Raw genomic sequence first — 25,533 nt, forward strand, 5'->3', positions numbered from 1 at the left:
TGCTTCTAAGAAAAGTTTGATTATTAATGTAGTCAGGAAAATTATCAGAGACCCATGGATTCACTTACTGTTTAGCTTAAACCTGATGTTTAAGCTAAATTAAGCTGATGTTAATCATAGTATTTCTTTAACAAGCAAAGGTTCCTTTGAAGTTGAAAATGCAACATAACCCAAATATAATTAAATCACAACTAACCAAAATTTAACTTATTGACCTCAATTATCTGGAAACATTTCTATAGGCCATGTATGGAAGAAATGAAAGGAAATTATAAGAAAACAAGCTGATATTAGGTTTCATTTTATAAGAATCTAGCAAATATCTTGAGTGTAACCCAGGGTCAGCATAAAAGTGTCAGTTTTCTGTAACTTTAACCCCACTATAGTCTCATGGATTAATTTGTTGTCATGATATGACCTGAAATCATCATTTATTATGTTAATCAGAATATTCTTGAGCAGAAAGGTACATTAATACATTTTATTTTAGGAAGATTTTCCTTAAGTTAAAACAGAGGTTTCCTTAGTTGAACAGAAAACTCACTTAACCAAGGTTGTCCAGTTTCCTTGTTAATTGAGGCACTGAATCATCTTCTAAGGGGCCATACAGTTTTTGGCATTGCTAATTTGAAATTCAAGAGCACATCAGCTTGTTTTCAGACTAGAGAAGGGCCTGAAAAGGTCAAGTACAACACTGTGGGTGTATTAGAAACAATCTACAAGAGGAGCTTAGGGAAGGTATTTAAAGGAACAGCTGTATCAGGGAGAAGTGACAAGGCAGCATAAAGTGATTCTGGAAGTGAAGGCCTCTCTTGAGTGTGTTTTGTCAACCTAGTCTTAACTGTGGAAAATAGTCTTGTCAGGTCTGCAAGCTATTGAGTTAAGGGATTTGTTCTTTAAACAAAAAGTTAATTAGTGTCTGAGTGTGTATACAGGTAATTATACCTGATTCTGTAGCTGCCCTTCTGTCGTTTTCTTGAGGGAAATACCACTAAGACATCTGACCCATTTTGCTCACTGTACCTTCAGATCCAGCTTCTTTCACTCAGATCAATTTTTAGAGTTAATAGAAAATTGAACTATTATTTTTTCTAGTTCTGATTGTTCTGTATTGATTTCATTTTTTAGTTTTTATTTATATACCACCTCCCCCAAAGGGAATGGTAAAATCTTACAGAGAAAATGCTTACACTAGCCTAGGGCTTAGGTTTAGTGATTCTTTTGAATATTTTGGAATCAGTGTGTTTTCATACCGATCGAGGGCCTTTTGGCAGCCAGAAGACCCTTATAGGGAGGGGCTCAGCGAGGGTTGGGAAGACTGCAGATTCTGTAGTTAATTAAGCAAAAGTGTAGTTCCTAACCCCTTATTTTTGACTTCTATTGAGGAAACAAGAGTCCTAGAAAAGTTAAGAAACTTGCTCAAGAATCACAAAGGTTGTAAGTGACATAGGCAGAATTCAGATAATCTTCGAACCCCATGTTCTCTCTACTTGGCTGCCGCAATAAAATTACTTACTTCGTCAGTCCACATTCTAGAGTGATGCTGACCTGTACTGCTGTGCCGTAATGGAAATGCTCTGTATCAGCCCCATCCCGAAGAGCAGCCACAGCTACATGCGACTGTTGAGCACTCAAAGTACGACTCGTGTAACCAAGAAATTTTCTTTTCTTTTTTAGTTTATTTAATCAGTTTGCATTTAAGTAGCTATATGTGGCTAGTAACTACTGTATCAGAATGTGGAAGTCTAAAGCATGAACTCCTGCTTACATATACCCTTTTGTTGTGCCATACCTGAATTGAACAAGCACTAGGGGAGCTTTGGATTCAATTTTTATGCCTCTTGTTTAGTCATTCGTTTTTAAAATTTATAAATGACTTCTAGATACGAAAGCTGCAGAAGATATCCCTGAGGGGGGCTTTGCCATGGTAACAGTCTTTTGGCATGCAGTTTAATTTTCAGAAAAGAATGCTATTCTAGGCTTTGCCATTTTTGGGCTGTAACCTTGGATAAATCACGTAAACCACTGATCTGACCTGCTTATTTTAAAAGGGCATCATATATGTGAGGGTATTTTGTCAGGCACTTAAAAATATAAAATACTACAGAGTGTGTCTCCATCTTAGACCCAAGCCAAATGATCTTTGTAGTAAGACAGTTATAAGGATTTTAACATTGTCCAGGTACTCTTATGACCCAGGCCTGTAGTGTCTTTATTCCCGTCCTTTCTGACTAGCACCATGACAAGCTGGAGGCTCTGTTTATCATTATAGGTACCATTTTCAGAATTTTTAAGGGCCATTACTAGGCAGCATGAGGGACGATAAGTTGAAAATATATACATATTACAAATGAGAAATCTTACAGTGTACAGATTTTTTAAAACTCAATAGTGGGGTGCCTGGGTGGCTCAGTGGGATGGGCCTCTGCCTTCGGCTCAGCTCTTGATCTCAGGGTCCTGGGATTGAGCCCCCCCACCGCATCAGGCTCTCTGCTCAGCAGGGAGCATGCTTCCCCCCCCCCCACCCCCCGCCTCTCTGCCTACTTGTGATCTCTGTCTGCCAAATAAATAAAATCTTAAAAAAAAAACTCTCAAGAGTAGCAGTTCTAATCAGTGGGTCATGGTTTATTTAAACATAGTTATGTTTATTTTGATCAGTATACTGGAATACATAGCACCCTCCCAGCTAAACCTTTGTATTAATGTAATGATTTTTAGTTTGTGGACACTTCTCCCTAAAAAACATTGATGATAGTTTTAATTTTATCTCTGATTAGTTGGAGAGACATCTTTTTTTGCTCTTTAAACAACGCATTACTATCAGTCTGGTGATCTTCTATTTTCATTTGTAAAGAAAATCCATTTTACTTACTGCATTATAAAATCATTCTTGGGAGACTCTGAATTTCTAGGACTTCTGTGTCCATCAAAGAAAATATCCTTCAGCTCCTGTCTAGCAGTGTCATGCCAGGAAATCTTTCTCCTACAAACGTTTAGAAATGCTGTATAAAGAACTAAATGCACAGCTTAGTCAAAAAGAGAATAGGGGACATTTCAGCGGGCCAACATGAGAGTGAAAACTGAAAGCTGAAGTGAGAAGCTTATAAACCAGCACTGGCTGCCAGCTATTAGGGGTTTCTAGGTATGGAGCTCTCCTTCATAAAAGGATCTCATGACAATTACATGGAGTCAGGAGACAGGGTCTTGAGCTCTCATGGGTGGAGAAGTGGAGCTGAGACCCCATACCTACGTACAGCCTAGCCCCCTGATTAGCTACATATTAATTAATTAGAAAGATACCAGCCCACCAAACAAGGATGAGCAAGCTTATCTATCTTAGTATGGACTATGGGTAACAGGGAAAATGTCTCCCCTGAATAAATATAAACATGAGCTTTCTCAAAGAGATTTGGCGTTCAGGTTATACCATTCACTCAGTATAACTTCTTACCCAGGCCAAAAAATTAACATAAAAATTAATCTTCAGCTGGTGAGTATTCTAGGACACCTGGCAAAAGCTAATGCAAAATCCTTCTGGGGGACACCCAGATTGCATGGGGATCATTGACAAGCCTCATGGTCCAAAATTACTAAATACTCAAAATTACTAAATATACAGGAAATAATTCACAATCAGTGAAAGGCAGAATACAACAAAAGCAGGGTTAGCCAACCACTCCCCAAAATTTTAGTTAATGAAATGATCAGATACAGACTTTAATGGATGTAAATGTCAGATGTGGATAAGAAAAGTGACAGGTAGATTTGAAAAATAACCAAGTCAAATTTCTAGAAATTAAAATTTCAATTCTTGAAAATAAATTTTCTACCTGGACTCAGCAGTTAATTTGGTTTTGGTTTTTGTTTGTTTGTTTGTTTTTTGATTAAGTTAATTTTTATTAACATGTAATGTATTATTTGTTTCAGGGGTACAGGTCTATGATTCATCAGTCTTACACAATACACAGCACTCACCCCAACACATACCCTCCCCCATCTCCATCATTCAGCCACCCTATCCATCCCTTCCCCTCCCCTCCAGCAACCCTCAGTCTGTTTCCTGAGATGAGTCTCTTACAGTTTGTCTCTCTCTCTGGTTTCATCTTGTTTCATTTTTTCCTCTCTTCCCCTATGATCCTCTGCCTTGTTTCTCAAATTCCTCATATCAGTGAGATCATATGATAATTGTCTTTCTCTGATTGGCTTATTTCTCAGAAGTTAATTTGTAACAACAGAAAGGAGAATTGACGAACTGATAGAGACATCTGAGGGAATTACTCAGAATTCATCCAAGAAAGGAAAGGAATGGAAAATATGATCAGGAGGGTAGAATTAGAAAGTCTTAACACATAATAGAGAAGAATTTTCAGAATGATAAAATAGATTTAGGAGAGACCGTATTTGAAGAGATTTAGAACAAAAAATTTTCTAGAATATTCAAAAGCCATAAATCTCAGATTTGGGCAGTAGGATAAGACACCAAGCATAGTAAGGAGAAAGAAATGCACAAAGAGACAGAAGCAACCAAAGGGTACTTGAGATTGATTATTTATGAGGAGCACCAGTTAGACTGACAGCCTATTTAGTTGCAGCTACTGAGTTTGGAAGACAAAGGAATAAGAGTACTGAGGGAATTAATTCAATTCAATAATTAGGAGAACAAAATAAACGCACTTTTCAAACAAAAACAGAACTTTCGCCTCTAGCGGCCCCTTGCTGTAGGTGCTTCTAAAGCAGTGCTATCCAGTAAGTACAGTAGCCACCAGCCACATGTGGCTGTTGAAAATGCTCTTAACGCAACTGAATTCTTAATCGTATTTAATTTGGTTCAGAAAGAAGAATATTGTGGGGTTCTCAGGTGGCTCAGTCAGTTAAGCAGCTGACTCTTGAGCTCACTTCTTTTTTTTTTTTTTAAGACTTTATTTATTTATTTGTCAGAGACAGAGAAAGCACAAGCAAGGGAAGAGACAGGGAGAGGGAGAAGCAGTCTCCCTGCTGAGCAAGGAGTACAATGAGGGACTTAGTCCCAGGACTCTGGGATCACAACCTGAGCTGGAAGCAGATGCTTCGACTGAGCCACCCAGGCATCCCTCAGCTCAGGTCTTGAGCTCAGGGTTGTGAGTTCAAGCTCTGCCTTGGTCTCCATGCTGTGGAGCCCACTTAAAAAAAAAAGAAAGAAGAAAATGGAGCACAGAAGAAAGAAATGAAGTTTACAAACTAATGAGCAAATGATTTACTTTGTTTTAAATTAAAATAAGCATGGACTATATAAGACAGTGAAATGACTAGTCTGAGTAGAGGTGTTAAAAAGGTGAAGGAAAAATACTAGACACCAACAGCATCAGGTAAAAGCTCATCAGACCTAAGGCATCCCACATAAATAAATTGATTAACCATAGATTTAAATCAAGCTGTGTGTGTTCAAATGATTCAGGGTAACCACTACAAAACATAGGAGTCTTTTAAACCAGTACAAACTGGGGGGTGGGGGGGCAGTGACTGAACACCATGGGAAATAGCCCAATATAAAATGGCAGAAATAAGTCAGTAACTAGAACAAAATGTCAAGTGAGCTAAAGTAGCCAATTAAAAGACATTCTGGGACTGGATGAAGATACAGAATTTGTGAATAATGTTTTCAAAAAATGTAAAACTCAGAAACCTGGAAAAATTGAAAGTAAAGGGATATAATGCAGTATATCAAACTGTTAACCAAACAAGGCTGCTATAGCTATGTTAGTCATACATGATAAATTTTAGTTAAAAACTTCATGGTAGAAGTTGCTGCCTAATGATAAAAGGAATGAATTACCTGAAAGATAAAATGATTCCAAACTGGTACGTATGTAGTGTATGTCAGATATACATATCAAAAGTTAAAAATTCCTAATCATCATGGGAGATTTTAGCAGGCCACCTCAGTAATTGACAGATAAAGCAGTTAATTATGAGATACTTAAATAGTACAGTTAAACTTGATCTAATGAGCGTATGAAGAGTGCTGCTTCCAGCAATTCAAGAATTTGCATTTTTTTCAAATACATATTAGAATTTTATAAAAATTACCATATGTAGGCCTACCAGCCCAAGAAGTTAAGGAAAAAGAGAAATCTGGGTTAAGGTGAAGGAAAATACACAGATGAGTAGCAATTAACTTCAGAACATAGAAATTGTAGGAGAACAACAGAACAAAATCAACCTGATTGATTGAACAACAATGAAAGTGGGGGAGCATAATGGGCAATATTAGGAATAATGTATATATTTTTTATGTGTTGCAACTGAATACAGGCAATACACATTTTTAAAAAACAAATCACTGTGAAGAACCTTTTCGCCTATACATTTAAAATTTAGATTATATATACTGTTTCCTAGAAGAAAACTTAGTGCAACAAAACTTATTCAGGAATAAATAGGTTTGAATACACTCACAAACAGTAAAATGTTGGGTCAGTAACTTAAAATCTTTCCCCTCACATCTAAAGAAAATTCTAAGAGCAATGTCCTATTCAGAAAATGGTATCAGGACAGTTATTCTCCATATAGACTGGCCTCTGAAAAGGCAGATACAGGATCTGTAATTTCTGATTTTATCACAGGACACGTATCTCCATCGTCCACTCTTGTGCAGTGAGGAGATCATGCTTCTCTTACCCACTGTTCGTTCTCCTAGCAAGCATTTGGCAGATATCTGCTATGAGCACCACACCTTACTAAGTATGTTTGTCCCAGAGGGTGCTTTCCCTTTGATTTCTACTTCTGTGGGCACCACTTTATGACTTAATTGTGAGATGTCCCAAGAATATTCTGTAAAGGGTTTTTCTATTTTTGTTTTAGGCTTAAAGCAAAGTTGATTGAGTGAAGAGGGAGGGGACCCGAGAGGGTTGCCTCTGTAAAGGCTTCCGAACAGGTTTTTTTTTTAAATCCAAAATTTGGTACATGAATCAACAAAAAAGTAAAAGCAAGCAAAGCTGGTTTTTCTCTCTGTTACAGCTAGGCAGTGTACATTATAACTTGGTTAATTAAAGCTATGAAAGTAAAGGTTTGTGGTCCCATTAAGCTCTATAAAGTCAATTCTGGCATTTGATGATTTCCTTTTGCAAAAAGTATTTCAGTATTGTCTTTTCCTTTGTTTAAAACAAGAAGGCTGATTATTTAACTCCGACATCATATTCAGTGATATTTATTGAATTTGTGATACTGAATTCAGTGGTATTTATTGAATTGATATTTATTTGTCATTTACCAAGTACTCTATCAAGCACTATGCCATTTTGATAAAACTATTCTGTACTTTTAAAGAATTTTAGTTATCTTTTTAGTCCTGAGGTTCTGTTGTATTTTCTTAGAGAATTACAAGCAGAAGTCATTAAATTATGTTAGAACTTAAGGTAGGGGTGAAGATTCTTAATGAAATATGTTACTATATTCCAGTGCTATGAATATTTATTCCTAAAAGCTCTGTTAATTAATCATAAAATTAATAATTTAAGATGTATGATTAGAAAATTATCAGCTGTAAATTAGACCAGTACTGGTGAAAATCTGATCCACCAGAAGGACTGTGGGGATATTTACATGTTGGGTTTTTTGTTGTTGTTTGTTTGTTTGTTTGTTTATCATTTTAAGCAGCAACACTGATCCATTAATTAGAAGGAGTGTCCAGTCTAGGTTTTCTTTCCTCAAACCTACTCTCTCCTTAGACCAGTGTATGATTGTGGTTTTAGCCAAAAAAATAACAACATTATTTTACTTTATGTGCATGTTAGACTTGGCATTTTTTTTACAGAAAGAAACAAGGACAATTGTTTTGTTGCCTTAAGGCATAGATCTCCCACTGAATACCACTTTTAATATTTTCAAATGTTTTCTGTAATCCTGAAGTACTTCTGAAAAAATGAACAAAGTATATTGTCTTATAACCTGCTTATTAACAACAAATCACTGTAACAAGCAATTGAAAATAAAAATATTACTACTATTTAATATTTTTAAGAACTTACCTCCAAAAGCCTGTGAGAAGTACCCCTTTGTTTCCACTTCACTTACAACTTTTCCTTTATATCGGGCATCAGTCTCTTGATAGAGAACATTTTTAATTAAAATTAGATCACTAGAAAAGGCAGGGTGATTCATTTCCATAGTGTTGAAAATGCAGCTAGTAGATGGAAAGTTTTAGTAGAAGAAATATTGCAGTGTGTACTTTTTTTTTTGTTTCTGCTTGCCCTTTCTCAGTTCAAGGGCAAGACTTAGAATAGTAGAGATGGCAGGTGGCTATTGGCATTTGCACACATCTTCAGACTTAGAGCACAGAGCGGGAAATGTCCTTGCAAAAGAAGTTTACAATTTGTCAAGTCAAAAAGTGTGACTTCTACCTCCAAACTAAAAGAGGAATTTATAAACAGTTTTAAAAGCACCGCAGTCCTTTTTTTTCTGTGATCTTTGAATCCAGCACAGTGCTGCTTGACCAGCCTGGAGAAAGGCAGTCTTCCACCAGCAGCAGCAGCTCTGCTGTGGTTAGTGTGACTCTGCTATCAGTGTAGGAGAAAGATCTGTGGCAACTGCATTAATCTGGCCTTTTGGACGAAGATAAGGAAGGAGCCTTGCTGTTGCCACGTTAGTAGACTGAAGAGGTAAAAACACCATGAAAACATAGAGTGACTTGGACTCCAGGGCTGACCTGTGGTGCTGTGAGGTCAGAAGTTTCAAATGTCTGTATGGCTTTCTATCTATTGGAGGCCACTCTAGAGTGTTCTAGGAGAGCCTCTAATGGAACCTCTACCAGGTACCTTCTGGTTAGCTTTTTTCGGAAGTCCATGAACATTTCCAAATTTCCAAAGCAGATTCTTTTCTCTGGCCTTAACTAAGTGCTGCTTTTATTCTCCCTAAAGTAGTGTTGTCAGGTAAAAAGGAATTTTAACTTTTTGTGTATATGTGGCATTACCCTAATTACAAATGTTTTAAAAGTTAGCAATGCATGCACCATTTATCTTTTTTTTTTTTTTTTAGATTTTATTTATTTATTTTACAGACAGAGATCATAGGTAGGCAGAGAGGGAGGAAGGGAAGCAGGCTCCCCGCTGAGCAGGGAGCCGGACTCGGGGCTCGATCTCGGGACCCTGGGATCATGACCTGAGCCAAAGGCAGAGGCTTTAACACACTCAGCCATCCAGGTGCCCCCCATTATCTCTTTTAAATAATGTTTCCTCTTCTGAGAACTCACAAAGGAAAGCAGCAATTACATATAGCTAAGTGGCAGAAATATGTTCTTAATGTGTATAAATCTAGGTTTCATCTTGTGTTTACAAAGTGAAGTTCATTGTGGAGGTAAAAATTGAAACAGAGTAACCTCTAGTCCAAGAAGATTTGAAGCCCCTGTAGAGTGGGGTCCCCTGGAGGATCCAGGCAGTTCTAGCTGCTTACAGAGTCACTGCTTCAAGCATGTGCAGTTGTTTTTTTGTTTTTGATTTTGTTTTTAATTAAAAGGAAGGCATGCGATAAGTGTTTGCTACCAACATTTAAAAATAAGGATATTTTGCACATACACCTGGATTTCTAGCTTTCCTTCTTGTGAAGGCCACACAGCACCTGCATCCCTGCAAGCACTGGGAGTCAGCAGGAGCTCTGGGCGGAGCATGCGCACCACAGCCTCTCTGATCCCACCACACCCTCATGATCCTCGTGGGCATTTGCCTTACCGCGCAGGTTTGGATAATCTCTTAGTAAAGTGGCAGAAAAATATGTAACAGAGAAGTTAGTTAGGGAAAGGGGAGAAAAGAATGTCCCCCTTTTCCTACACCACTATCTGATCTCTTTCCCAAAACCCTACGTGTAGATTTTGGGGAGCCCATGACACTCCATGGAGGCCAGGTGCCATGCTTCCCACCCTTTATTGTCCCTTGTGATACATAAAAATGATCATTTCTGTGTGGCACACTGGGATGAACAGACCACCAGGGGATGGACCGATCCAACATTTGGCATACCCATAATCAGTTGCAAGTACAAACACAGGAGAGGCTCCGCCTTAAGGAATGAGTATTGTGTGGCAGTCGTGGCAGTCAACCCTACAGTACACATAAAACCCTAGTGTGACTCACTTTTTATTGGGGGTTGCCCATTGTTTAAGAATAGAAAATTTTTGTAATTAAGAACGAATAGTTGTGATATTCTTGGGTTTACTTTCCTAATTTCCCTCCAAAAATTCAATGATCATTTCATGTGTCTGAATCCTGTACTAAAATCCCAGTATTAAAAGGGAGTGTGGAAGCAATATTGCCGGTAAACAGTTTCAGACTTGCCTTAATTTAGAGAGGGGCACCAAATTTTAAAATAATAAACCAGAGAACTTACAGAATAGCACTTTAGAATGTCCTGGCCTATGTCTTTTAATCAATGTTCAGTAAATAGACATTGCAGTGTAAATTTTTAAAAGTGTAGTCTTTCTCTACTATGTTAGTGTTCATTGGTGTTTTAAGATGTGTGTTTTGGCCAGAACAGGTCAGCTGCTGAGATAACTGAATCACGTTCACCAGCAATATGTACAGATTCATGGAGTTTCCTTGCATGCCTCTTTGCCTTCTACCACAGTCTTCTGTCAGAATCCTAGGTTGGGTAGTCTTTGGCTCCATACACTTTTCCTATATGCATGTGTTCTACCTTCCATCTCAGAGCCTTTCTCTTCTCTCTCTTTCCAAACCTTTTAACATTGATATAGAGCCTTTAGGCTTATTCTTGTCCTAAAGGAAGTGATCTGTCCAGGCAGGGGCATTTGCTTTTTCACTAGCCAAGAGAGGCTTATGTTTATATAATCTATTCCATTCTTTTTTTTTTTTTTTAAGATATTATGTATTTATTTGACAGAGACACAGCGAGAGAGAGAGAGAGAACAAAAGCAGGGGGAGTGAGAGAGGGAGAAGCAGGCTTCCAGCTGAGCAAGGAGCCCAATGTGGGGCTTGGTCCCAGGACTTGGGTATCATGACCAGAGCTGAAGGAAGATGCTTAACGACTGAGCCACCCAGGAGCCCCATCTATTACATTCTTTTCTTTTCTTTAATTTATTTGAGAGAGAGAGAGCATGAGAAGGGGGAGGGTCAGAGGGAAAAGCAGACTCCCTGCCAAGCAGGGAGCCCGATACGGGACTCGATCCTGGGACTCCAGGATCATGACCTGAGCCGAAGGCAGTCACTTAACCAACTGAGCCACCCAGGCACCCAATCTATCTCATTCTTATATTTTATAATCAGAAGGATTTTCCCTATGTCTAGAATAAATGTTTTTGTCTATATTCAAAGCACATTTTCTTGTTTTTCTTTCCCGGTGTAGGGTATCTTTGTCAGTATCATCTTTAGAAATTTTATAACTCTTAATACCATTGCCAAAAAGCTTTTATCAAAGCCCCTTTTCATCTTGGCACCATACTGAGAAAATCTCCAACCTCCTCAAATCCTTTTAGAAAGTAGGTCAGATCTAAATAATAAATGAATCAAAAAGACAACATGTGCATGAGAGTGATTCCCAGCTCTGTTTTTGTGACATTTTACAGCATCTCAAGAAGTCTCAAGGGATTTTTACAAAGGCTCCAAATTAATTTGGGTTTTCTTGATCTTCTGCATGCCATACACCATTCCAGATGAGAAGCAGAGTGAGATTTAACATCAGCTCATAATAGACTGCTAGATCTTCAAAGAGGGCTCTCTGGGGAAATGTAAAACTCTTGCCCTTCAGCTTTTTAAAAATGTCTCAATATTAAATGATCTAATACTTTTAATCTTTGTCAGTCTTTTCACACTTTCAAAAGATAGTACCATTTAAAACGCAAAGGAAATATTTAATTTTGGATATTACTTTCAGAATTTTTGTATTTTTAATGGAAGTACAACCTAAAGGTAATCAGTGCCCTACCACACCCCCAACCCTTCAGTGACTTGCCTATACAGCATGACTTACTTGGGACAGCTGTTAACAGCCACACTATATGGTGGGGGTTCAATAATTAAATAGTTTGCTTTCATCTTGAGAAAAGCCATTTATAAATCAGGCTGCCATCACTATTTGCTAAAAAATACTGTATCGTCAAATCCTTAAATCTTCTGTGCTGTAGTTAATCAAGGAAAATTATTTCAGGATGTTTCAGCAAGTGAATTGTTCCCAGAATGTGTTGGGCCGTAGAGTGCAAGTTCTCTTGAGGGAAGAATATGTGGCTTTGGCTTGAAGACAGGTCCTCCATGATCTTAGCTATCTGGGAACTTGTCTGTCTTTCCTCACCGATGACAGTGACAGGCTCAGGGGCAGCTCCCAGAGCCTCCTTGCCAGTTGCATGAACTGAGCGTTTGATATGTTGGCAGACAGAGCTGATTCTTGGATGCGTGTCTGAACCTCTACAGGTCCACTTTTGGCAGAATCGAGTGTGACTCTTATCCTTTACCCATTAAGCTATCGTTATGGCTTCCTTATCTTTATTTCTTCTGCAAACATGCCTTTCAAAGTGTTTGGCTCTTTTTGGCAGTTTATTTGATAATGTACAAGAGTAGAAGGCGGCATGTGTCTTATTTCTAAATTATAGTGCATTTCTTCAAAGGAGAAAGGGAGGATGTAAGTAAAGTATTGTCAGCATAAGTTGACAGCTCTCTTGGGCTTATTTTGATTATCAATATGAAATTCTTAAGAGCTAGGTTTGCAACCCACTATGAAAACATTACTAAGTGCCCCAGTTTAGCCCAGAAAATGTTGTGTGTTCTTCTGTGAGCCTGATGTAAAGTGTATCATAAACTTTCTCATCACTGCTTAAGTTGTAGGGGTGTGTCCATTAGAGGAAAACTGGAATCTTGTATTCAGACTCTTGTGTTTTCTATGTTCTTTAGCCGGGATTGAAAGAGGCACATTTAAAGAAAGTAAATCAGATTGGGCTCTGAGAAGGCTCCATATATGGCAATTAAACACAACCATCTTTCTGATTTACTCTATGTAGGAGCAATCCTTAGCTGCAAGGATTAGGAACAAAACTAAGACCCTGTAGAAGATAATGTTTAATAAATATCTCCTCTGTAACAAAGCCTCCTCTGTGTTCCTTGTCAAGGGGCTGTCAAAACTAAATTCATTCTATTTACTTACAACATGTAAAATATCCCAAAATTACTCATTATTCATTAGACATTGATTCTGTTTGAAACGGTGGTGGTGTTTCGAAGTTCTGTGACTGGAAGAGGGGCTATGAACCTGGGTCCAAACATGGAAAACTATTCACAGCAGGCCGAATGCTCAGAAAACCAACGTCAGCCTGGGTGCCTGGTGGTACTGGGCACAGTCACCTGCAGGACCCATGGTGGAGCCCAATAGTCAAGGACGGCTTTAATGAAACCGGAGGGCTTCTCCACCAGAAAAGCTCCCTTGTGAACAGGATAGGAAAAAATTCACATTCATGATCTTCATTCATAAAATGAAGCTGTTCACTCACTCTGTATATCAGTGCTTTCATTCCTCTAGAATGACAGTTGGAAAAAATTCCAATTGAACTTTTATTTCTATCAAAAAGGGAACTTTAAAGTTGTGATTTGCTGTGAAGTTTTTGGTAGAATAAAATGACCTTAATTCAGAGTGAAACAAAATATGGGCTATTAAAATAGCTTTTGTTGTATACTGAAAACTTTAAGATATAATGGAAGAAATTGAAGAGAATACAAATAAATGAAAAAATATTCCATGCTCTTGGATTGGAAGAATTAAATTGTTAAAATGTCCATACTACCTAATGCAATCTACAGATTGAGTGTGATTTGTATTAAAATTGTCATGACATTTTCTACCGAAATAGAGCAAACAGTCCTAAAATTTGTCTGAAATCACAAAAGATCCCCTCAAATTCTTCTGGAGGTAGAAGAAAAAGCTAGGACATCTGGGTGGCTCAGTCATTAAGCATCTGCCTTCGGTTCAGGTCATGATCCTAGGGTCCTGGGATTGAGCCCAGTATCAGACTCCCTGCTCTGCTAGCCTGCTTCTCCCTCTCTCTCTACCTGCTGCTCCCCCTGCTGTGGTCTCTCTCTCTGTGTCAAATAAGTAAAATCTTAAAAAAAAAAAAAAAAAATTAGAGGTATCACAACCCCAGATTTCAAGATATCCTATAGAGCTTTAGTCTCCAAAACAATATGATACTGGCACAAAATTAGATAACATAGATCAGTGGAATAGAATAGAGTGCCTAGCAATAAACTCACGCCTATATGGTCAAATGAATTTATAACAAGGGAGCCAAGAATAAACCATGGGGAAGAGACAGTCTCTTCAATAAATGATGTTAGGGAAACTGGACAAGCTACATGGAAAAGAATGAAAATGGGCTACTATCTTATATCACACAGAAAAATAAATTTGAAATAGATTAAAGACCTGAACGTAAGACCTGAGACCATGAAACTCCTAGAGGAAAACGTAGGTGGTAAGCTCTTGGACATTGGTTTTGGCCATGATTTTTTGGATTTGACACCAAAAGCAAAAAGTAGCAAAAGCAAAAATAAACAAGTGAGATTGTATCAAACTAAAAAGCTTCTGCACGACAGAGAAAGCCATCAACAAAGTGAAAAGGGGACCTACCCAAGGGAAGATAATATTTGCAAGTCATATAACTAATATGGGGCTAATACCCAAATTATATAAAGAACTCATACAACTCAATAACAAAAGAATATATAATCTGATTTAAAGTCAGCAGAGGATCTCAATAGACATTTTTCCAAAGAAGACATACAGATGGCCAACAGGTACATGAAAAGATGCTTAACGTCACTAGTATCAGGGAAATACAAATTAAAACCACAATGAGATATCATCTCATATATGTTAGAATGGCTGTTATCAAAAAGACAAGAAAGAACAAGTGTTGGTGATAATGTGGGGAAATGTAAACCCTCATGCACTGTTGCTAGGACTGTAAATTGTTCATCCACCGTGGAAAACAGTATGGACATTCCTCAAAATATAAAAAGTGGAACCACCATGATCTGGCAATTCTACTTCAGAGTATATATCTGAAAAAAAGTGAAAACACTAATTTGAAAAGATATATGCACCCCCATGTTTATTATAGCATTATTTACAACAGCCAGAATATGGATACACCTGAGGGTCCATCAGTGGATGAATGGATAAAGAATATGTATATACATAGAACAGAATAATTCGCAGCCATAAAAGAATGATTTCTTACCTTTGTGACAACATGGATGGACCTTGAGGCATTATGCTAAATATAAATAGAGAAAGATAAATGCTTTATGATCTCACTTATATGTGGAATCATTTTTTTTTTTATTCACTTAATTATTTTTAGAGTGAGGGAAAAGGGGAAAGAAGCATTAGTAGACTCAGCACTGAGCCTGGAGCCCACCACAGGCCTCCATCCCACAACCCTGAGATGATGACCTGAGCCGAAACAAGAGTCGGACACTTAACCAACTGTGCCACTCAGGTGCCCCAGTATATGTGGAATCATTAAGGAAAAACAAAAACAAAAACCAAGCTCATGGATATGGGGAACAGATTTATGGGTTGCCTGAGTCAGAGGGAGGGAGGAAGAATGAATGAAGGGGAGTCAAAAGGTACAAATTTCCAGTTACAGAATGAGTAAGTCATGGGGATGTGATACAAAGCCTGGTCATGAGTTAACACTGTATTGCATATTTGAAAGTAGCTAAGAGTGGATCTTGAAAGTACTCCTTACAAGAAAAAATTTTGTGACTATGTATGGTGATGGGTGTTAACTGAACTTCCTATGGTGATCATTTTACAATATATACAAATAATCATTACATTATACAGTTGAAACTAATAATGTTATGTCAGTTATACCTCAATTTTTAAAAAGCTTCTAACTGGCTTTCCCAATTAACTGTATCAATACATATTAATGTATGTTAATAGAGTACAAATAATAGATATGAAAAGATCTTTAAAGTTTCTTGTTTTATTTATTTATTTAAGAGAGAGTGCATGAGCAGGGGTGAAGGGACATAGGGAGAGTGACAAGCAGGTTCCCCACCAAGCAGGGAGATACAGGGCTCGAGCCCATGACCCAAGCCAAATGCAGATGCTAAACCAACTGAGCCACACAGATGGCCCAATTTAGTCTCTTGTTCTAGCATTGTATTTCCTATATCCTGTCATTCTTTTACTTACAGTTTTTAACTTATTTATACTCTATTTCATGTGTTACTTTAGTCTTCAAGCATAATTAACGCTCATTAACTTTTTGTTTCTATAAAAAATTTTACATTATTTCATGTAATGAGGCAGTGGCTGTGTGATGTTAAGATTATTGGCCTAGTAATGGGAATACCTGAGTTCTAGCTACAGTTCTCAGACTTTTAATCTCCGATTTTTAATAAGCCCCTTAGTCTTTCCATGAAAATTTATAATGAGACTTCTCATCCAAGCAAGATGGCACAGACTTGTCTCTCCTTGCTTCTCCCCGTTTATAACCATAAAAACCCAGAAAAAGCACAAGAGACAATTGGGAGAACTCTGAAAGGTAGATAAAGGAAGACCCAGGACTGGCAAAACAACCCAGCAGCAGGTCTTAAAACCCTCTCACCCAACAGAAGAAGGGCACCCATGTCTGGTATTTGTTGACTTCCAGCCTAGCAACACAAGACAGATCAGGTAGGCCCATTCCCCTCCTGGATCTAGTGGGAGTCCTGCCAACAGTATCAGGTAAGCCCAGGAAAACTGACAGGAAGGATTAGAAGCCCTGGTGGCAGTAAGTGACCACCACGGGAGTGCTTTCCTTCCCTTCCATGAAGGTGAGGTACAGGGGTAGAGGAGGAGCCACATCACCAACCTAGCCTGGGAAGCAGTCTTCATTTGTGAAGGCTGGAGGCTCCCTTCTCCAGAAGAGGTCCACCAGGTGGCCTAGCCAGGGAAATTCCTCCCACCCTTTCAAGTGACACTGGCTGAGAACCTACTAAATTCTCACTTCAGGAACTTTTAAGAACAAGAGCAAAATAAGCTCAGGGCGCCTGGGTGGCTCAGTGGGTTAAGCCGCTGTCTTCAGCTAAGGTCATGATCTCAGGGTCCTGGGATCGAGTCCCGCATCGGGCTCTCAGCTCAGTAGGGAGCCTGCTTCCCTCTCTCTCTCTCTCTCTCTGCCTGCCTCTCCATCTACTGTCAAATAAATAAATAAAATCTTAAAAAAAAAAAAAGAGCAAAATAAGCTCAAAGCATATAGAAGTAAGGAAAGAATAAAAATGATCACAGAAGAAATCAATGATGTTGAAAATATGGAAACAATGAAGCAAAAAGCTAGGTTTTTAAAATTTTTTTAAAAAGGTCAATAAAATTGATAAACCTTTAGTAATACCAAAATAAGAAGACACAAAGTACCAGTATCAGGAATAGGATAGTGGATATCACTATAGATTCTCCAGACATTAAAAGGGTAATAAACCAATGCTATGAATAACTTTACACTCAAACTTGATAACTTAGAAGAAATGAACCTTGAAAACCCCAACTACAAAACTCAACCAAGATAAATTAGAGGACGTGAATAATCCATTAGCCCTTGAAGAAATTGAATTAATAATTTAAAAGGAAAAGAAATATCCAGGCCCAGATGGTTTTACTGGAGAGTTCAAAGAATTAACACTAATCTTACAGTTTCTTCCAGAAAACAGACAAGGAAAGATAAGTTGTCAACTGATTTTACAGAGCCAGCATTACTCTGATACCCAAACAAGGCAAAGACTATACAAACAACAACAACAAAACCCACAAAGCAATATCTCTCGCGAACTAGGTAAAAAAAAATCCTCAACCAAATAGAAGCAAACTCAACAATATAGAGAAAAGAGATATAAGTGATGCCCAAATGGGTTTTATTCCAGGTTGCAAAGCTGGTTCTCTATTGAAAATCAGTCAATTTACTCCATCATATCAAGACTAAATATGAAATAGAAATATCACGTGATCATATTTTGTGTTTTTTGATGCAGGAAAAAAATTATATATCCATTCATGTTAAAAATTCTCTAGTTGGAATAGAAGTGAACTATGTCATCTTGATAAAGAGCATCTACAACAGACTTAGAGCCAACATTATATTTATAGTGAAAGGGTGAGTGTCTTCCCTCTAAGATTGAGAATAAGACAAGGATGTCCACAGTCAACACAGCTCTGCAACACAGCACTGAAAGTTCTAATCACTGCAGTAAGGCAAGAAGGAAAAATAGGCCTACAAATTGGAATAGAAAGGAAAGAGAAAAAAATAATGAAAGTGTTATTCACAGATAAAAGAGGACTGCCTAGGTACAAATTTCTAGAACTAATGAGTTTGCTGTAAGGTATGAGGATACGAGATCAACACTCAAAAATCAGTCACAATTAAAAACTGCCATTTTGGGTTGCCTAGCTGGCTCAGTCGGAAGAGAATGTGACTCTTGATTTCAGGGTTGTGAGTTTGAGCCACACATTGAGTGTAGAGATCAATAAAAATAGACTTTTTTTTTTAACCCTACCATTTATAATTCTTAAAAAGAAAATTAAGTACTTAGGCATAAAGTTAACAAAACATGTATAGGATCTATGTGCTGACAATTAGAAAATACTAATTAAAGAATTTTTTTAAAAACCTGAATAAATGGAGAAGTAGACTGTATTTATGTATTGAAGGACTCTACGTAGTACAAGTTCACTTATTTCCAAATTGGTCTATAGGTTTAAAGCACTTCCTTTCAAAATACCAGCAAAGATTTTTGTAGGCATAAACAAACTATTCTAAAATGTATATGGAAAGGCATAGGCTGTAGAAGCTAAAACAGTTTGGAAAAGATGCATAAAGTGGGAGGAATTATTCTACACAATATTAAAACTTCTATATAGCAGCAATAATCAAGACAGTGTGGTATTGGTGGAGGGATACGTGCATAAATAAATGGGATGAAATACACAAAATAGGAAATAGACAGAAATATGCCCAGGTGCCATTTGACGAAGGTAAAAAAGATTCCTCAATAGAGAGAGGAGAGCAGGGGCCCCTCGATGGCGCAGTCAGTTGAGCATCTGACTCCTGGTTTCAGTGCAAGTCTTGATCTCAGGGTTGTGAGATTGAGCCTCGAGTTGGGCTCCAAGCCCAGTGAGGAGTCTGCTGAAGTTTCTCTCTCTCTAAAATAAATCTTTTAAGAAAGAGAGAGGGAGGAGAGCATTTTCAACAAATGATGCTGGAGCAATTAGGCCAAAAAAAAGGACCTTAACCTAAATATTTTTCTAGAAAAATTAACTCAAAATGGATCACTGACTGAAATGTAAAACTGTAAAACCTTTTAGGAAAAGTTTTTGGAACTAGGGGTCTATCAGCAAAATATTCTTTGACTTGACACCAAAAGCATGATCCGTAAAAGGAAAAATTCATAAATTGGACCTTGTCAAAATTAAAAACTTTTGCTCTGTGAAGCCCTTATTAAGAGGATGAAAAACAAGCTACAGACAGGGAGAAAATATCTTCAAACCACATATATATCCAACAGAGGACTAGTATCTTGAATATATAAAGAACTCATAAAATTCAACAGGAAAAAAGAAAAGAAAAATCAATTAGGGGGCTCCTGGGTGCCATAGTCGGTTGGACATCAGACTCTTGGTTTAGACTCAGGGTCATGGAATTGAGCTTCACATCAGGCTCCATGCTCAGCGCAGTCTGCTTCAGATTCTCTCTCCTGACCCTCCCACTCGTGCTCACTCACTCACTCACTCTCAAGTAAATGAAAAAAATAAATATTTTTTTAAAAAATCAGTTAGAAGGGGCAAAAGACATGAGCAGACATTTGACTAAACAGGATATATGGATGACGAAGGAGGACCTGAAAAGATGCTTAGCATTTTTAGCTATTAGGGAGATATAAACTAAAACCACCGTGAGATGCCACTATATACCTATCAGTGCAGAATGGAGGAAGTTAAAAATAGAAGAACAAATACTGGCAAGGATGCAGAGAAACTGGATTGCTCATACATTGCTGGTGGGTTACTCTGGGGAACAGGTTAAGACTTTCTTATTAAACTGAACATGCCAACTGCTGTGACTCAGTAATTACTTTGGGGCATTTAGCCCAGAGAGGAAAAACTCCGTTCACAAAAAAACCTTTGCAAGAACATTTATAGCTGTTTTATTCGTAGTAGCCGAAAACTGGAAACATATCACTTATCCTCAAATGGATAAATGGTTGAACAGGTACATCCATACCATGAAATATACTACTCAGCAAACAAAAGTAGGGGGAGGGTTTGTGAGGGCAGGGGGAATGAACTATTTGATGCAAGCAACAACTTGGATCAACATCCAGAGAATTATGTTGAATCGGAAAAGTCAATCTCAGAAAGTCGCAAACTATGTAATTCCATTTTATAACATTTTTTTTTTTAAGATTTTATTTATTTATTTGACAGAGATCACAAGTAGGCAGAGAGGCAGGCAGAGAGAGAGGAGGAAGCAGGCTCCCCGCTGAGCAGAGAGTCCGATGCAGGGCTCGATCCCAGGACCCTGGGACTATGACCTGAGCCAAAGGCAGAGGCTTGAACCTTCTGAGCCACCCAGGCGCCCCAACATAGAACATTCTTGAAATACAATGTTAAAGAAATGGGGAACAGATTAGTGTGTTTGCTAGGGGTCAGAGACAGGGGAGAGGGACCAAGCAGGGAGGGTGTGACTATAGAAGGACACCAGGGTTCCTTGTGACCATGCCTGGTTATATTATGTTATAACTTTACAGAATGTTATCATTGGAAGAAACAGAGGGCACACATGTTCTCCGTTTGTGTTTTACAATTGTGTATGAAGCTACAATTACGTCAAAATTAAAAGTTTAGCGCTCTTCCTTCGGGGTGCCACCCTGCTGTCGCCATGGGCTGCCACACAATCCATGTTACTGGTATCATAAGAACAAGCCATATCCAAAGTCTTACTTATACAGAGGTGTCCCTGATGCCAAGATCTGCATCTTTGACATGAGGCGGAAGAAGGCAAAAATGGATGAGTACCTACTGTGTGGCAACATGGTCTCAGATGAGTGTGAGCAGCTCTCCTTTGAAGCCCTGGAGGCTGCCCATACTTGTGCCGACAAGTACATGGTGAAAAGCTGTGGCAGTGATGGTTTCACATCTGAGTGCAGCTCTCCCCCTTCCACATCCTCTGTATCAACACGATACCGTCCTACGCTGGGGTTGAGGTGCTCCAGACAGACAGGCAGAGCGCCTTTGGAAAGGCCCAGGGTACAGTGGCCAGGGTCCACAGTTGGCCAAGTCATCATGTCCATCCTTACCAAGTTGCAGAGCAAGGAGCATGTGATTAAGGCCATACAAAGGGCCAAGTTCAAGTTTCCTGGCCACAGGAAGATCCACATTTTCAAGAAGTTTAATGCAGATGAGTTGGAAGACATGCTGGTTGAAAAGCAGCTCATCCCAGATGGCTATAGGTCAGTTATATCCCTAATAATGGTCCCTTGGACAAATGACAGGCTCTGCACTCATGAGAACTGGCACTGCCCCCTCCTTATTCATGCCCACTGAAAATCCTACCTCCTGTGTTTAAAAAAAAAAAAAAAAAAAGTTTAATATAAAAAGAAAGGTCTATGATACCTACACTTCCTGTACCGGTCATCATAAGTATGAAGGGAGGTGTGGCCTGAGCCAGGCTGTGAGGGTTACAGTGGGTACACGTGGTAACAGTGAGTCCTAGCCATGCTTGTGTTTATTTTGACTGAAGTATTCAGTATTTCTACTCCACCTTATTCAGAAAGTATTTAGTCATTTTTACGTATTGTTACCTTTAGTAATAATAAGGTTCATTTACCTACTTAGCAGATACCTTCTGAGGGTTCTCTTAGTGTTGACCACACAATCCATGCTAGGAATGAAAAAGGAAAAGTAAGAAGAGTGATGGACTGAGCCCAGCCCCGGCACTTCCGATTCCCGTGTGAATGGTGCTGGTCATGCGCTGGGTCTGGAGCCAGTGTCTGTTTTGATGGGAACTACTAATTCCCTATTTCAAGCTTCAGGAGACTGGTAGAGGTCCTGGTGTTTCAATTAGCTGATGGGTGAACTGGGTTTTCAATAACTAAGACACTTTTTTTTTTCATATTTTGATATCCATTTGGAATGCATCTTACATCAATGTTAGAATTTAACTGGTGGTGTTTTTCTTACTTGATAATACATAAAATAATGGTGCTGCTTGCACTTAGTGGCTCCTTGGACTCAGTGAGATCTAGTAATTCTGCCCAAAACCAAGCTTTCAGTTTTCATCTGGATATTTTGCCTATCCTAATTTAATTAATAATTTTATTAAATAGTTTAGGGGAGAGGCTTTTTTTTTTTCTTTAGAGGAACTCTAACAGTCTGAGGGCTTCATGGTAAATTCTGTGACATTCCATGGTGATAATGTAGTACTTACATACACCCAAATGTTGAAACCTCATTTCCCCTCATCTTTTTCTCTCCTTTGTTTTTCAAGTGTCGATATACAGCATCTGGTTTTACGACAAGAATGACTGTCACCGCATAGCCAAACTCATGGCCGAGTAAGTATTTATATCACAACATAGATTTAATTAGTGATATATGAGAGATGAAAAAATGACTTTAACCCTTCTCTTTGTTCCTGAGTCTACTAACTCATTTATTTCTTTCCTGATTTCCTGCTTATTGTCGAAGTTTGTTAGAGGCAGAAAACCTTAGAGAACTCTAGAATCATCTGTAATCCTACTACTCCATTGTCAGGGTTTTAGTTCATTTCCTTCTAGTCTTTTTCTTTATTTGTACATTAGGTTGGGTGATGTGCTTAGGGCTGTCAGACTGCCTAACCCCAGAGGATACCATTGACACCCAGGGCACAGCCTTCCCATCACCTGAAGGGGCTTTACTAAAGGACTTTTACTGCAGGCTCCCTCCAGGTTTCCTCTCTGACAAGTGGTGCCACGTTCAGTAGCTGGTGGAGAACTCCTGCACATGCTTTCCTCAAGTGAACTTCATCTTCACACCAATTTTAGGTTTAGTAGTCCCTAGTTCACCACTGGGTTGTATTCCAATAAATGTTTTCTATGTTGGAATCTTGGAATTGGGAGAATAATTTCATTGAATTAATGTTCTGAAGGAGGACTCACTGTTCTTTCTCAGGCCAGCCCTTGGGAGCCGCCTGGCTTACCTGTGCTGCTGGCACTGCTGGTCTGCATTCTGGGAGCCCAAGATACTGGTGCTGAGGGTGCCCGCGGTAAAATACGGCTCTGGGCAGTGTTGCAGCGGGCAGTGTGTTCTGGCTCACCTGTGTTTCCCTCGCACAGTTTTCGCCTGAAATTCCTCAGAGATGTGGAGCCCCCTCTGTCCAATCAGAATTCCCTTTGCTCTCCTCCAAGGTTCTTACCTACATCTTTGGAAGAAAACAGTCTTCGTTTTTAGCATGTTTAAACAGGCCAATTTTACACTAATTTCTGTAAATGTGTAAGTAAATAATTAGCCCCCAAACCTCAGTTCCAGGTATATTTGCATTTTACAAGAAGCACACATGGCTACGGTGACATTTTAATCCAGGACCACTCATATGTCCTGATGGGATGTTCATCAGCCTCCTGCTTTGTTTGCTTGGGCTGTGAGCTTACAGGGTGGCCATGTTTATTACTGTGGGCACACACCCCTACGGACAATGTTCCAAATGAACTTGGATCCCTCAGGCTTGAAAAGGTGGACCACACTTTCTTTTTACACCACTTTTTCTCAGGAAATTAATTAATTAAAACTGCTTTTTTACAAAGCCATTTGCTTATTTGATGACTGCTTTTTTGTAGTTTTGAAAGTTACAGCAAAGGCAATCTACTTCTAATTACTTAGAGGACACAGATTTACTGAGTCTTGGTTATCCTGGAATCCAGAATATTTTCCTTAAATATCCAGACTTTGGAATATATTAATATATAGACTGTCTCCTGTGGATTGAGAGCTTTGGGGTCCCCAAGTGAGAACTGTATCTCTTTTAGCTTTAATGGCTATTTACAGGAAACCAGTTTGAGCTTTTTATAAACTATCAAGGCCAGTGATAACCCTCATATAAGATGTCAGGTAAAAAAAGACTGAAGGCCTATCTGAAAATATTGTATGGAACAAAAATAAGGAGAGAGAGTAGAAACAGAAAGCAGAAGGGAAAAGAAGAGCCTTTGGGTTCTTTCATGAGAAATGCCCAAAGAGACACATTTGCTTATGCTTTCGGCTGGTTTTACTACAAGCGGGGGAGGTATTAAAAGTGATTAGAGTGCCCTCGTGAAACTGTTGATAAAGAGTTCTAAGTGTCTGACCTATTTATGGCCAAAGAGAATACCTTATATGTTAACATTAACTTTGTGATAAATGGTGTTCTGGTCACCAAAGATAAAAAAAGACTACTTTATCTTTCCTTGCTCTGACTTTTGCCTGTGAACAGCCTATGTTTGCCACATATTTCAGAATATCATCTCTGCCAACCTGAAACACAGGTGACCCTGGGATGGATATATTATGTGTCAATAACTGTGCCTGTCGGTGCCCATCCTGTTCAATCACTGTTCAGTCACCGCAGCCACAATATGGTAACAATTCTCCAAGTAAAGAAATTGACGTATTCCAAAAGATGTTTGTAGAAACTGAGAAGCTGTGTGGGAGAACAAGCAAACTTGTAGACCTGTACTGTATCCGAATTTGGAAATCCTCTCTAGTCAGTGGCAAAGTTGAAAATCCACTAAACTTAGGAAATGCTGACTCTTCCTAAAGAGGAAATCCACTTTACCAGAAACTTTTCTTAACAATAAACACTTGGGACGCCTGGGTGGCTCAGGGGGTTAAAGCTTCTGCCTTCGGCTCAGGTCATGGTCCCAGGGTCCTGGGATCTAGCCCCGCATCTGGCTCTCTGTTCAGGAGGGAGCCTGCTTCCTTTCCTCTCTCTCTGCCTGCCTCTCTGCCTACTTGTGATCTCTGTCTGTCAAATAAAGAAAAAAATAAAATCTTTTAAAAAAACAAAACAAAACAAAACAATAAACATTTATATAGGCTATGAGATTTGGGGAACTCGTGGAAGTAAGCTTTATTCCTGATTTTACAGATAGGCTTGGAGCATATTTGAGAGAAGGGCGAGAGGCAGGGGTGTTCCTCACAGAGTTTGGATCCGAAAAGGCCTTTCAGAGTCCAGGCATCATTCCTGTCCCTTCCATCATCTGGATAGCTTCTGCTTACAACAGTGGAGAGCTTTGGAAGGTGGCCTGTTCCACCGGTGAGCAGTGGTGATTGCTAGAAGTGTTCTTCCCTTTGGGGGTGCCTGGCTGGCTCAGTCAGTAGAGTACGCTACTCTTGATCTCGGGGTCAGGAGTTCAGGCTCTATTTGGGCATAAAGTTTCTTTAGAAAGAGCGAGAGAGAAGAAGGAAGGAAGGGAGGGAGGGAGGGAGGGAAAAGAAAGGAAAGGAGAAAGGAAAAAAAGGGAAAGAAAAGAAAAAAAAAATGTTCTTTCGAATCAAAATTACAGATCCCTT

General features: G+C 38.8%; 1 protein-coding gene and 1 pseudogene across 2 annotated transcripts in view; both read left to right on the top strand.

Moving 5' to 3' along the window:
- Positions 1 to 25,533, top strand: part of DCP1A (decapping mRNA 1A) — a 59,604-nt gene that overhangs the window by 7,881 nt on the left and 26,190 nt on the right. Inside the window, exon 4 of the mRNA XM_082743052.1 lies at positions 22,499 to 22,565. Coding sequence (XP_082599178.1) covers positions 22,499 to 22,565 — 67 coding nt within the window. The remainder of the gene's footprint in view (positions 1 to 22,498; positions 22,566 to 25,533) is intronic.
- On the top strand, positions 20,210 to 21,552 carry LOC309842390 (large ribosomal subunit protein uL16 pseudogene; annotated as a pseudogene). The gene is made up of 2 exons: positions 20,210 to 20,221; positions 20,857 to 21,552. The product of its transcript is annotated as a large ribosomal subunit protein uL16 pseudogene (transcript).

Source organism: Mustela nivalis, assembly GCF_964662115.1.
Source record: "Mustela nivalis genome assembly, chromosome: 1".
Taxonomy (NCBI): Eukaryota; Metazoa; Chordata; class Mammalia; order Carnivora; family Mustelidae; genus Mustela; species Mustela nivalis.